The 14475-nt window shown below is 48.6% G+C and overlaps 1 protein-coding gene and 1 long non-coding RNA gene across 4 annotated transcripts in view; both read left to right on the top strand.

The window, feature by feature from the left end:
* The first annotated feature begins 10427 nt into the window (after positions 1-10427).
* Positions 10428-14475, top strand: part of LARP1 (La ribonucleoprotein 1, translational regulator) — a 73845-nt gene continuing 69797 nt past the window's right edge. For 2 of the 3 annotated variants that reach the window (XM_050961282.1, XM_050961281.1), the window contains exon 1: positions 10428-11078. In XM_050961282.1, coding sequence (XP_050817239.1) covers positions 10601-11078 — 478 coding nt within the window. In that variant the 5' untranslated portion in view covers positions 10428-10600. The remainder of the gene's footprint in view (positions 11079-14475) is intronic. The other variant, XM_050961283.1, reaches the window with a different exon arrangement.
* Positions 12067-13749, top strand: LOC127054935 (uncharacterized). Its single transcript, XR_007775368.1, has 2 exons — positions 12067-12118; positions 12913-13749. It is a non-coding gene; the product is annotated as an uncharacterized LOC127054935 (long non-coding RNA).

Raw genomic sequence — 14475 nt, 5'->3', positions numbered from 1 at the left:
TCCATCCTGTGGGGCAGTGGGTGGGGCTAAGATGGAGTTACTCACTGTGTGCCAATCCACTCTGAGCTCAACTTTTATCACAGATGGCTTCATTGGGGATGGTGCATTAACGCAAACCCTTTCCACTGCAATGTTTATGTATGCAGGCACGCTGATGACATAGATCTCTTAATCCCTGCTCTGTGTGCCGTAGCCTGTGCTTATACAATAGTGGCCCATGGCCTGTTGCTGGCACTGCACTTTACTTCATTACTGAAACCCTTTTACCTCTGATTCACTGATCAGTTGCTGACAGGGTGTTATTGCAAGGCTGGAGTTGTTTAGCTGGGCATGCCACAGTGTCATAAGGGTCAGAGGGGGGGACACCCCAGCTGGATTAAGTGACACAGGGTGGAGGGTGTCCAGGAGAGGGAGTGGGGGAAAGACCTGTGTGTTTTGCATCATGTCTTCTGCATTAGTTGCCTTTTAGCTTAGTGGATCTTCAACTTCAGGGAGGGGAGGTCGTGGATCAGTTCACGCTTCAATGATCTGATGGCTTTGATGCAGGAGCTTAATGTTTGAGGAAGCAAATTAATTGCCTGTGAGGCTGAGGTAGCTCTTCTCCCACCCAAACTTCCCTGATCCCTCCAACCCAACCCACTGCAGGACACTTCCATTTAGAGCCCAAAAAGCCATAGTGGCTTTATGGGTTTGTAGAGCTGTGCCTGATCTCCTTTCCCCTGGTTTCTTACTGAAATATCCCTAACAGCTAAACAGGCAGCACAGAGATGCTGCATGTTCAGGCCGGAGAGAGTGACTGAGAGCGTACAGCAATGACTCAGTGATACTGCAGTGAGGGGAAAGCTAGCTGAAGTGGGAGTGTCCCTTTCCCTTCTCCTCACCAGTCCTCCTCAGCTCAGCTCCTGGGTGTGTGTGGCCCCAGAGGTCTGTGATAAGAAAAGCTGGAAAACTGAGCTCAGTTCAGCACCTCTGGAGCAGGGACAGGAGAATATCGGTGAATAAAAACCCCACCCACACACCAGAGCTCCAGGAGCTTCCTGAACTGCAATCTGCAGCCCTGTGACACTTAAAAAGCCTATGCTAAAAGAATGTGACGGTTGCAAAGCCAGCACTTCAGGCTGTCTGTACCAGCTTAATTCAGCCCCCTTGGCATACACCTGATACCATCTTTGAGGACATGATCACGTGCTACTTTTTCCACAAGTCCCCAAGCTCATCCAGTACATCCTTCGGCTCCCCAAGTTTGGGGTAACCAGTTCGCACCCACCACCCCTAATCATTCAGGCTTCAGAGAGGGATATAGCATCATCTGGTGCCAAACTGGTGGATTAAACTACACCTTTATTAAGAGTTTGCACTGTCACAGCTACACTGGTGGCCAAGATCCTAGTGTAAACCTACATCATGCTCCCACCTCCCCCCGCTATATTGCCACCAGGCTGCCCCTATGCAGTAATGACTACATTTACAAACTTCAAATTAGGCAGCCTAGTCCATATTGAGGCACACAGATACGTGGCCTGTTTAGCAAAGAAGCTGAGCCCCCACAGTGTCATTTTCTTCAGCTGATGTTGGTAACTGGGAGTGGGGAAAACTTTTTTGAAGGTTTCCCCTGGGTAGACAAGATGATATACTAGCTCTGTGTCGTTCCCACTCAAATAATGACTTGGGTGGGGGGGACAGTCATGTTGATAATGACAGATTTTTAAATACAACAAGGTAGTTATTTATAATGGACTAACAAGAAGCATTTCTGCTCTAAGCTCAGGGCTCATCAGCTGGAAATGAGATGAGGAGGAGAAAGACCAGGATATGTAATTGATTTATAGGATGACTGAGAAAGTATCCATTAAAGGCAAATGTAATCCTTGGATGTATCAGGTGAAGTATTTTCCGTAGAGATCAGGAAGTATTATTGCCATTATACCAGGCCTGGCTAAGACTTATCTGAAATACGGTGCACTGTTCTGGCCACCCATGCTCAAGAAAGAGGAACTCAAACTGGAACAGGTGCAGAGAATAGCTGCTAAGAACTGAGCCTGTTTTCTGAGAGGAAGCTGAGGCTGTCTCTACACTGCAAGCTAGCGGTGTGATTCCCAGCCTGCACTAGCTTTCATCAAACGAGCAGGCTAAAAATTCTAGTGTAGCTACAGTAGCAAGGGCAGTGGGAGCATGGGCTGGCTGCCCCAAGTACAAGCCCACCTGAACCTTGTGGGTACATATTCAAGGCGGCTGGCCCCTGCCACTGCTGCCCTTGCTACTGTGGTTACACTAGCTCAGATCAGAGCTAGTGTGAGTAGGTGGACGGGAGCTGGAAATCACACCCCTAGCTCTCAGAGTGCAGCCATAGCCTGTAAAGACCTGGCCTCTGGTTTGCCTAGCAAAATGAACACTGAGAGGGGAGATGATTGATCTCAGTCAATATATCGGGGATAAACTCCAGGGAGGGAAAAGAAGCTTAAGGACAAAGTTGGCATGAGAACAAATGAGTATAAACTGGGCAGGAATACATTTGGATTGGAAATTGGAAGGTTTCTAACCAGTAGAGGAGGGAGGTTCTGGAACAGTGTTTCCATTGGGAGTACTGATGCAGGGGGCAGGGAGGGGCAACCAAACTAGTTTTAAGATGGAACTTGATAAGTTTATTAACAGGATGATATTAGGGGGTTGCCTGCAACAACAGGGGACTGGACTGGATGATCCAGGAGGGCCCTTCCAGTCCCTTGTTCTTCTAGCCTGACAGATTTCCCCAATCCAGTTACAGCAAAATAATGGCAAAGATTGAATAGCAGCTTTCCAATAGAGAATGCCTGGGATGCTCTCTGACTGCTGTCCTGGTGACTCATTTTTAGTGGCAGGGAAAACATTTGCAAGCTGCAGTGAATCGTCCCAACTTGCTAGGATACGAGGCTGTTTACAACTCTTGTTTCTATCTGGAGGTAAATGGCCTGTTGAACTGTGGCCATGTGCACACTTGTTGAGCGAAGGGAAGTGTGAGCAGGTCCGCTGAATAGTGAACATGCAACACATTTACATATTGGACTGGAAGATTAAGACTGCGAAGTTGAGAACCTGGCCCATGGTGTCCCCTTCAGCAAAAGTTCTTCTATGGGAATACAGTAGGATTCATTTGCAGTGATCTTTTTATTCCATGGATCAAAAATTACTTTCCCAAAGCCATTTATTGGTCTGGATATGGTTGCCTTTCAAGCTGATCAGTGCGGTTTTGGGTTATAAGGCTCTGCATGGAAGCAATGTTAGTCATCTCATAGGGAAGAATTTTACACCTTTCTGAGAATCACATGGCTGCAGATAAAGAATTTTATGGCAGTGCAAGTTATAATCTGCCTGTTTTTCCTAGGTGTTAAAATGCAGACTAGAACTTGGGTGCACGCTTGGCTGCTGATTTTGCTTTTGAGCATGGCTGTGTCTGGACTAGAGACATGAACTGTTGGGAAACTAAGTGATGGGACTGCACAAATGAAAGTACAGTGCAGCAGCAGGGACATTAGTCATCCTGATTTCAGTGGCCACAGTGTGTTGCAGCCACACATGGCGCTTCCTGATAGCATTATGGGGCCTGTGGATTGTCGCACCTCTTCCACAATGCCAGGCGCAGGTCCCTGCAGTGTGGCACAGTGTCTGAGGTTGATCTCTACTTGCACCTGCTTGTATTTTTTAGAGCTGATAAAAAAATTGGAATTTCTGTCCTACAGGAAATTCTGATATTTTGGCATTGTGTCTTCATCCTGACTTGGGACACAAATTTGAAATTCAAAATGTTTTCTGGAACAAAATGCTGTGAAATTTTTCTATTTGGAGTTGGCAAAACCTTTCATTTTGGGCCTGTTCAATATTAATCTTCAGCTGAGCCATGGCCTCATGTCCCTATTCTCTCCTGCTAGACTACATCCCCTGCTCATTCCAGCCAGAGGAGAGACTGCAGTGCATCATGGGAGATGTAGTCCAGCCAGAGAGCCCGGCTCATAGGGTAGAATGAGGCATATGAGACAACTGAAATACATCTTCCATCATGCACTGTTGCAGCTTGGCAGACGAACATCAAACTAACTCATAATGTGGTTCAACGCTCAAAACGTTTTGATTTGGGTCTTCCTGAGCCACTTTTTTTTTAGATTTTCCTGAGAGAAAATTGAAAATTTTTGGCAAAATTTGGAGAGGGCTGGAAAGAAATCACCAAACACGTTGTTTCTTTGCTCCCTAGTCTAGTCAAGGCCCTAAGGTTGACTATGACTGGCTGACAAGTGTTAAACACTGTCCACACAAGATGAGAATGCTTTTAAAAACAACACTTGAGTTAATTAAAACTTGGTAGCCAAGTGCTGTTTTAAAAAGGTGTTAGCATCTAATGTAGACAAGACAACATTAACAGATGTCATGGTCAACCCTAGAATCTAGGTGTTGTCTAGACTAGGAAAAAACAGGGTTTGGGGTTTTTTTTTAATGCAATTATCTAACAATTTAGAACACCAGATAGCACCCAGTGGAGACACCATTTAATTCCTTAAACACCTGTGTTAATGGTCAACTCTGAGAGGAGAGGGACTAGGCTAGGCTAGGCTACACCACCACCAACTAACATGATTGTAAAGGTGTTTAAATTGTGTCTATGCTGGGCATCCAGGGATGTTTCAAGTCATTGTAGCTAACTTGGTTTTAAAAAAATACTTTTTTAAACTCTAAACCAGGCCTAAGTGATAACATGTTTTTAAATACTGTCTAATTAAAACATGTTAGCTGGGGCTTTAAGAAAAACGCTACATCTCGTGAGACTCCCAGTAAAATTGTGAGATGGCAACACTCCTCCCCCAATGTAGCTGTGTTGGACCAGGGTAAATTGGGATTTACCCTAGTGCAGCTTCATTTAGTAACTTACCAAAGTAAGCTCCTATATGGACTAAGAGATCTGGAGACAATGGAAACCACCATCCAAGGCAGTAGGCCACATACAAAGCTGACAACTTATTGCAAATACAGTGGCTCAGCATTGGTCTCTGTGTGTCAGAGGCAGAAAGAAAGGCAAAAAGCCAGCAGACAGTGGGAGACCTTAGAAGCAGTTGCGAACATGGCCCTGAGAGGGAGCACAGACAGGAGCTCCTTGGGGCATGGGAGTGGCTTGAAAATCCTGAGCAAGAAAACTGCCTGCTGCTGTCTGTGTCTCTCTCCTGTGCTCAGGGAAACAGGGCTTTGTGTGCATTCTTTGTCATGAAACAGGGGACTGTACCAAAGAAGTACCTGATTCATCGGAACATCACTTTCTCCTCTTGCCTGACAAAGCCCCAAATATTGGCTGGCCGCCCAGGCCAAAGGAGTAGTAGCATTGTAGACATTCCATACGCCTTGCCACAGTGCTGCTGAGGCAGGCTCCTGGCATATGCCCCAGCCCTACTGGGTTTTCTAACGAACTGAGCCTAGTTAGGTTCCATTGTAGCATAGTCAGTGAGATACCTAGTAGTTCAACAAGTCTTCCTTGCTGGGTAGTGGGGGATGGAGGAGGGGAACTCAACTAGCATCCGAGAGCTGAGGAAGTAGAGATAGGACTGGAGTATGGGCGGGTTGCTAGGAGTCTGTTTACATTAAACTTAGTCTTTGCCTGCTCTGAACACAGCTCACCTGCAGAGAGGTAGAAGGAACTCTCCTCAACCAACGGGCTCAGAACGTTCCTCCCTTAAAGAACAGTGATGCTTGAGAGAAGACCCGCAAAGCACAATAATTGGACCAAAGTCATTTATCAATTTTGTAGTTATGTAAAAGTGGCTCCCAAGAAAGAATGTTGTTTCTCTCTCTCTCTCTCTCTCTCTCACACACATACACACACACACACACACACACACACCTGCTGAACTATATTGAGGTACATTTTCAAAGCATCACACGGAAGTTTAGCCAATTAAAACCAATAGGAATTGCATAGCATGCCAGACTAGGCTCTCAAGAATTCAGATGACCTGCATAGCAAAAATGAGAATTTTTTTTAGCCAGAAGTGGAGCAAACCAAATCCTGTATATGAACATCCTTGAATCTTGGGAGAAGCTCAGATTGGATACTCCAACATCTGCCTAGGCCTGACTATCTAGTTGTAACTAATTTATATAAAATTCCTTTTTCCCTTTTGTGATTTACTTCCTGGTTTCTTAAAGCTATCCCAGAATGTGACACACACTACCAGAAGTTTCACTGCAATCCATGAGGCTGCATCATACTGTGACCTTGCAGATCTGGGAACCCCTCATGGACTCAAAAAGGACCAAGAAAATCTGAGAGGGAAAAAGTGATTTAAAAAAGTTAGATAAAACATGCCTGTGTGCTGAATGGCCCATACAGCCTGGTTAATGGAGTCATTTAGTACTTAAATCTAGCCTTCATTTTTCATTGCTTTACAGTTCATCCTTAAGGCCAAATTCTGAAATATTGGTACCAAAATTGCATTAACTCGCACATGATAACAGGTAACTGAGAGCACTATCACGGGTTCTGAATGTACCACTTGAGCACCACTGTTTGCAAATTTGGCCCTAAGAATCTCAATGAAATTGGCAGATAAACTCTCTAAAGCCGGGCACCTCAGTGGGAATGCTGCCATTCTGTGTGCATTCAGTGCTGAAATACCGCAAAGAAAGCACAGCTGCTAGTTCTTCAAACTTCATATTTCCACTCCACGTGGTGAGTCCAGTGCATTTCAGTGGTATTGATGGTACGTTCCCCATCTCAGTGATAGCTGTTGAGCATTAAAATGTTCGCTGCTCTCTCTCCCTCTGCCATTCCATCGTGCTTGGTCTTGCAAAGCCTCACCAACATTTACTTCAAATGTAAACAAACCTTATTTAAGTTTTCCTTGGAGCAGTCTCATAAAGCTGCTTTACAAGGACTCCGAGGTGATCACTCACAGAACCATGAACACAAGAGTAGCTGTTTGGTTGGTCCATATGGGTTATAGCAATACAATTTATCATAGACCGTCTCCTCCTATTAATGTAAGCACTAGAACAGGCAGGTAAAGGCCTAAATGCCAATAACTTAGACACAGATGGTGCTCTGTAAATAATATACTCTCTGTAAATAGACACAAGGGTTGTACAGGGCAAAACTTAGGCTAAATGTTTTCAGATTTTTATATTCTTACAATAGAAACTCCCAGACATTTCAGTCTAAATTAAATAACTAACCCGCTGGAAACCAAAGTTTGCAATGGAAATGACAGCTTAAAATATAGAGGTACTGCTGGGATGGTAACCTCCGATCTTTGGAACATCACACTAAAGGAGGAAGAGACTGAAATAAAATGTGTGCAAGTATCGTGCATACTTGTGTGTGTGTGCATGCCAATGTTGTGTTTCTGTATACTGTTTTTGTGCATAATGTATGTTTGAGTGTGTCTGTCCTATATTCATTATTTGTTATTACTGTAGTTCCTATAGCCCTAGTTATGGACAGGGACCCCATTATGTGTGTCTCCATGCTCCTTCTTTTCTGGGCCTGAAAGCATAATCATAAACACATCATCTTTTGGTATTCAGGCACTAGTTTTGCAGACTATATATAGAAACAGCTGTGCCCCAAAAACACTGACAGGTAAGTGTTACATAAGCAGAAATGAGGTGGTGTTAGCAGCAGCAGTATTCTAGTTCCTTTTAGCGCACCCAGAGCAAGCTCCTGAGATGCCTATCTGTCACTTGCACCACGCCCTGGAAATAGTCACATCTGAATGGCATCCTTTCCCCTGGGGGTGGGTTTCTATGACTGTGCAGTGCAGAGCAGATTGTTACAGCGGCAAGCTTAGGTGTGGTATGGACATGACAAATGACTACAATGGGGCTGGAATTAAGGGAGAGTAAATAGGATCAGCTGCAGTGGCTATAGGTATTCCTTGCAATTTTGTAGCTATAATTTGACTGACGCTTCTACCTGGACGGTCAAGTTTTTACAAGTGAGCTATCTGTACGTGGGGTCAGCAGGAAGGCGTCAGGTTCTTGAGGATGGTGGTGGGTAAGGATTCATTTCCCCTCTCCCCCAGCCCCAATGGCTTTCTCCTGTGGGACCCCATATGGTTGCATTTTGTCACCTCCTCCCGTTCCTTGTTTGTTTGAAGCAGCTAGAGCAGACTGAAAAATGCTGGTGACATTCATATGTGTCCTTTTCATCAGGTCCAGACCTTGCAGTTTCCTTGCTTTTCCAGTGCCTGACCAAGGACTTCAGTAAGAATGAACTGAGACTCCATTCACACAAGAGAGAGGTGATGATGATCGGGGTGGGGAGGCAGGGGCAGGGGCACAAGCAGAGAAATTGACAGGGCCTTGTAATGACTCCATTTCTTGCTGGAGTTTGCCTGCTCTGTGCCAAAGATGCTTACAGTCTTGCGGCACTTCTGTGCCTCTTGCTTGTCCAAGCACCCGAGTGCTCTTGGATTCCTAGATGGCGACGGTGGTTGGTCCCACATTCTTTTCCTAGCTGGCAGGTTGCCACCTTTTCTTACTGATGTGGACCTCCCCACAGTCATGCACAACTCTAGCACTGCTAGGTTGTACTGCTACAGTGAACTTTACTTGGGGCTGACCCTTAAGATAACTGGGAACCTTTAGCTAGCGGGGGAAATGCAGCTGATCCACACACTGCATGGCTTCCGGTTTGGTTTTAGACACTATTGAAGTTGTTGGTTTTAATCTATAAGGCCTTCTTTGTATTCGAGACCACAAACCAGACTCCCTCCTGGGTTCTGATTCTTTTGTGCCTCTTTGGCTGCATGGAGGGGTCAGAAATCATCTAGATTTGGCCAGCTGCAAATTCTCCCAGTGTGTGGGGGACTTATCAGTTGGCACAGAGCCAGCATAGCTGGGTCCCGCTCTATTTCCACATCAAGCCCTAGCATGGTGGAAGCACAGTGCACTAGGGCAATTGCCGGCTGGGGTAGGTTAGAGGAACCTCTAGGACCCTTCTCTTGCCCTGTGGGCCACCACGCTATCTGTACTGCTCCTGACAACAGTACCTAGGTGTCTCTCTGTGACAGACACCACAGAGAGACCTCCAGAGCTGAAAGCACATGTTTCTACAGCTTGAGCTAAGAGCCAGGTTCTGAGCTGGAGGCTGTAACAGACTTGCATGCTCTGTGGATCAGGTGCAGAAGGGGACATATGGGTTACAAGTACTCTTGAGAGCTGGAGGCAAGACATTCTCAGAGGAGGGTTCTTGGCTATTTGAAACTCTCGCTGGGGGTCTGTTAGAACTTTAACCCCATTGCCCTTCAGAATAAGGTGCAAAGTTCATCTCTTTGCCCAAGACTTTGTCTAATGTCTTTTCTTTCCTATCTTTGTTTCATTACTTTTCTTTCATTTTCCCCTTTCTTCCTAACCGCTAACTTTAAATTCCTCTCTTCCCTTCTTTCCATGCACCACTACTTTGAAGCTAAATTGTTGCTGCAACTTGTCGTGCTTTCAATATTCCTAGGGGTGTCTCGACTCTGTGAGCGCAGCTTCTATGATACATTAAATACCAGTTCTTCTAGATGAAAAGTAGTGCTGTGGAGAAGTAAAGCATTGCCCTATCTATTAAATATAGAATATGGGATCACGTGAGGCTTGTCGTGATTATAGGATGCCTTTACTGAGAATCACTGCGGTATTAGACAGGTCTTGTCAGCTGTGGCAATAACCATGAAACAGCCCCCCACACCAGCCCATTTCTTAGTTATTAAGTCCTATTTTTTTTCCCTCTCCTCTGTGAACTGCATTAAATCTGATGGAAATGTTAGTCTGGGAGGATCAGGGTGACAACCACCAAAACAGTTGAATTATACAGTGGTTTGAAATGTCTGGTATGGAAAATACTGAAGATTAGGTAATAATTAGCATAACCTCCTAAAATATATGTACCGGGATACAAGGGAAAATCCTAAAGCGGGATGACAAGCTCTTCAAATCCCATTCCTGAGCTTCCTGCCCCTAAAAGTTTCCCTAGGAGCCATACAAAGGGGTATGCTGGGAACAGGGAGCCAGCTAGGGGCTGGGGAGGGCAGGGGTCAGGAGCGGTGGGTGGGAGGGTGACCAGCAAAAATCGGGACAGGGGGTGGGGGTAATAGGAGCCTATATACCAAAAAGACCCCAGACTTGGGCCTGTCGCTATAAACTCGGGACAGCTGCTCACCCAAGGGGGAGAGCCCGGCGGGCTGCCCAGAGGAGAGCAAGCGCCCAGGCTGCTGCCTGCCCAGGCTGGAGACGGAGGCTGCAGCGCAGCGCAGCGCAGCGCACCCCGGGCTCCTCCCCATCCTGCAGGCGCTGCCCCTTTAAGGCGCTCCTCCAGCCGCCGCGAATTGCATCAGGCGCGTGCGCGCCCCCGCCCGCCGAGGCGGAGCTGGCGCTGGTACGTGCGCGCGCGGCGGCAGGCAGGCCGCGCCGGGGAGGGGGGGGTGCGCGCTCCCGTGCCAGTCGCGTGGTCTCCGTGCTTCTCCATATTGCTGCAGCTGGAGGGGTGCCGCGGGAGGGGGAGCTGGTGCAGGGAGCCCCCCCCCCCACTCGCTCCGGGCTGCGTGCGGCTGAGCAGGGCCCCGCCCAGCGGGGGGGACGCGGCGGCCGGCCGGGGGCGCAGATGGCGACCCAGGTGGAGGCTCTCCTGCCCAGCAACCCCCTACTGCCGGCCGAGGAGCACGGGCTGCTCATCAAGAAGCCCCAGGAGGGGGCCCGGGAGAAGGGCGAGCCCCTCATGCCCCAAGGCGAGAAGGCCACCGCCGAGGAGGGCCGCGGGGGCGCCCCGGACAGCTGCCCCAAGGGGGGCGGCGGCGTGGCGGGGGAGCAGCCCCGGCGGAGCGCGGCGCCCAGGCCCCCCAGCATCAAGCAGCAGAAGGAGGAGAGCAACAACCAGGAGAAGGAGAACCTGCTGCAGCAGCGCGGAGGGGGCGAGAACCGGCTGCTGGGCGAGGCGGGGGGCAGCAGCGGCGGCGAGGAAGGCGGCGAGCAGGGAGGAGGCGGGCGCAAGGAATTCATCGAGGCCCCCCCGCCCAAGGTGAACCCTTGGACTAAAAACGCCTCGGTGGCCGTGGTCACAGTCAACGGCCAGTCCCCCCCAGGTGGGTCCGGGGGTGACCCTGCGCCGGGGCGCGGCGCGGTGCGGTGGGGAGGGATCGCTGGTCTGCAGTACATGACTCGGGGGGTTTTGTTCTCCAGCCCCACCCCGGTTGGCTCCGTCGCTGTTGGCTCTCCCCCCTGCTTCGGGGTCCTGTCCCCGACCAGCCCCCGTGCACTGGCTGGGGGACTAAGCCAGGGTGGGGTGCGGGGGCTGCGGGCAGCCGGAGGGAAGCGTGATCGCAAGGCCTCGGTCTCACGCGCGCTCGCCCAGTGCTTGCAGGAGCTGCCGCTGCCTTTTTTATGAACCCCCCCCCCCCGGGCCATAATAAGAATACTGCGAAGGGGCCCTCGTCTGGGTATTTGTATGGAAGGGGGGAAAGGTTTGTTCGGAATAGATCACTGCCCCCTCCCCCAGGTCAGCGTTGCCGTATTTCCCGTATTGTAAATGTTGAATGAGTCTGTTTGGCCTGGGCCAGAAAAGGAATGAAATCCCACCCCATGCCCTCGCCAGCTGTCTGGCTTCGAGTGCCGAAGTTTGCCAGGGTGCCAAGACCACGGGGACTCGCTGGACGTAACCCGGCGTGGGGAGAACTACCTATGCGGCCTTGGCGCTTGGAGGGGGAGCCGATCGCACGCCGCCGCTCTCCGCCTGAATCCTCGCCGGACGCACGTTTGGGGGGGGGGGGGGGGTGATCTGGGGAACGTGGATTTAGGATTTCTGAAGCAGCCCCGGCTCGCTGGGAAAGGGGAGGCTACTTGCAGCCTGAGGGAGCCATGAGGGCGGAGAGCATGTGTGTGCGGGGGAGGGGGAGCGGAGCGGAGCCCAGCCCCGGCGGAGCGGCCCGGCCCGGCCATGCGGCTTTGCGGCCCGCGGGGGGGGTCGCTGCTCTCAGGCCGAAGGTTCCACAGCGGTGTTGCAACGTTCCAGGCCGCGGTGCGAACGTTCCACGGCGGAGGACTGAGCGTTCGATCTGGGCAGCTTGTGTGGGGCTGGGTGGGTGCGCTCGGAGCTTCCTCCCCTTCCCGGCATTCCACTGCAGCAGTAAAGACAACGTGGTTTCTTCTGCTGCGAGCATGTGATTCCCCCCTCCCCCCGGCTCACCGCGGGGCCTTCTCCCCCTTTCCCAGCACGAATCGCCCCCTCCTGCCGATTTGCGCCCCGGCAAGAATCTGCAAAGCCTTAGAGGGTGGCAGACAAGCTGTGCTGGAGGGGGCGCGAGGGGGAGGGGATCTGCCAGCCTTTGCCCATCCCCCATTCCCTACCCTGTCTCTCGTGTGTCTGATCCAGTGCACCATTGATTGGAGCACGCTACATCTTTTGGGGGAGGGGGGGAATTCCCCTTAACCCGCACGTGTTCTCCGTTCTCACAGCGGCCCTGCCTGTGTGTGAAAGGTAGTTCTCCCCCTCTTCCCCACGTGTGCATATTCCTCTGTAGCTTAATGCGGCTGGGCCCTTGACTCCTGTCTCCCTTGCTTTGCTGGCACAGTGACATGTAGGCCTCAGTCCTTCATTTCTGTGCAGTTCCAGAGCTGGAAATAAGCTGGAGTGCGTAACCCTCTCTTCCCTGCATTGAATCTGTGTGGAGGATGGGAAAGGGAGGGTGAATATACTGGACAAACAACCCCTCCCCCCCACTCCCGGCCCCTTTTGGAATAAATCCTTGGCCCAAAGGAAATTCCGAGTAGCTTTCTGGTAATCGTGCATGTTGCAATGCTGATTCTGTGGTGTAACTTCAACCCCTTCCCCCAAAAGTTACTGAGGTGTGTGTGGTTCAGTTGTAGTTTAGTAACAACTGCCTTTTAAATTGTGCATTCTTCCTCCCACGTTCTTTTTAGGCCAAGATTGGAAATGCTGAACACTTCACATTTTCTTGCACGTTGTAATAGATATTGCCTCCATCAGGAGAAACAAACTGTTTTAGCATGAAGGGAACCCATTCCAGGAGAAAATACTGAGAATTTTAAATGGATATCTAATTTATGAGGGCTTTTTAATTTTTCAGCCTACCCTTGCAAACTTTAAATTGCATTCCCAGCTATGACATCTGGTTTCTCATCAGTGCGTGTGCCATCATTTTGCAAAAGTTGGTACCATCTAACATGATGAATCATCATAGTTATTGATCTTTGGAAGATGGACAGCTCTGCAATATCTGCTTGGAATACTTTTTTTAGTGGGGAAAAGCATATAGGAGATAACTTTAATAGTGCACAGCAAAAATCTCTATGGAGGCAAACTGCTTTAGTCTGTGAAACCATGGGATGGTATAACAACGATTTGTCTTAACAAAATTCTGACTGTTTTGCTGCCTCAGTTTACTTCTTGTTGTATGACCTAAAGCTGATCTTACACCTTCATGGACGGTGAGGATTCATAATGCTGCCTTGTTGGGCCATATTCTGTAATAGCCATTCTCTAGAGTTTAGCACTTGCAGCGTTTTCAATTTGCAGTGCAAACATTTTGTGATTCAGGAGGCTGATCCAGCTGGTTGTGATGTAAGCAGAACATAAGACTTTATATATAAATTTTTTGTGCGTATCATCTATGTAGAGCTTTGTGAATTACACTATTTATCCTAAACTCTAAAGCTATATGACTACATACAGTACTACTGGTGAGAATGGGTTGAAAGTATACCCAAGATCTGCAATAAATGTCTTTTTTGACTTGCCTTCAGCTCTTATGCATTAATATTTCAGGTTTTTAAAGACAGCATGTTTTGGTATTGGTCCTGTTATCGGGTGGGAAAACTATTTTTTCTTGAGGGGGTGGGGAGAGAACATGTGCTTCAAGAAAGATACAACCAGTGTTAAGCACTTGAATTGCCACACTAGTGGGTTTTTGGAGAGGGGGAAGAGAAACTCCACAACTTACTCTTGTGGGGGGAAATTAGTTGTTGAAAGGGAATAATATTGTAACAACCTGAATTCTGTTCCACTCAGAATCAGAGTATTCCTTAAGGTGTTAAACAGTGAAATTGACTAGTGGGGCATTTTCTGGAGCTTGGCAGCCTTGCCTGTAGTTCACACAATTCAGGCCTTGTCAATATTATTCCGCTCTTTTGCTCTTAGGGCATTGTTTCTTTTGCTTGCCAGTTAACTAACAGGAGAAAAAAGGTTTATTTTACAAACATGGTTGTCATAAAAAGAACAAGAGTGCTTGTGGCACCTTAGAGACTAACAAATTTTTTTGAGCATAAGCTTTCGTGTTTGTTTGTTTTGTCATAAACTACCCAAATGGACAGATTCATGGCAGAGAGCTCCCTGATGGGCACCATCTTGAATATATTTCCTAGCATTTGTAGGTTTCAGTCACAGCTAGAAAAGTTCTTTAACAGCTTGTGGTAGAGGGTTTCTTGCACTCACCAAAAGCTCCTGGAAATTTTACAAAGCTTGTA

This window comes from Gopherus flavomarginatus, chromosome 7, assembly GCF_025201925.1.
Source record: "Gopherus flavomarginatus isolate rGopFla2 chromosome 7, rGopFla2.mat.asm, whole genome shotgun sequence".
Taxonomy (NCBI): domain Eukaryota; kingdom Metazoa; phylum Chordata; order Testudines; family Testudinidae; genus Gopherus; species Gopherus flavomarginatus.
The sequence above is the reverse complement of the archived record's forward strand: the minus strand, read 5'-3'. Positions and strand labels throughout refer to the sequence as shown.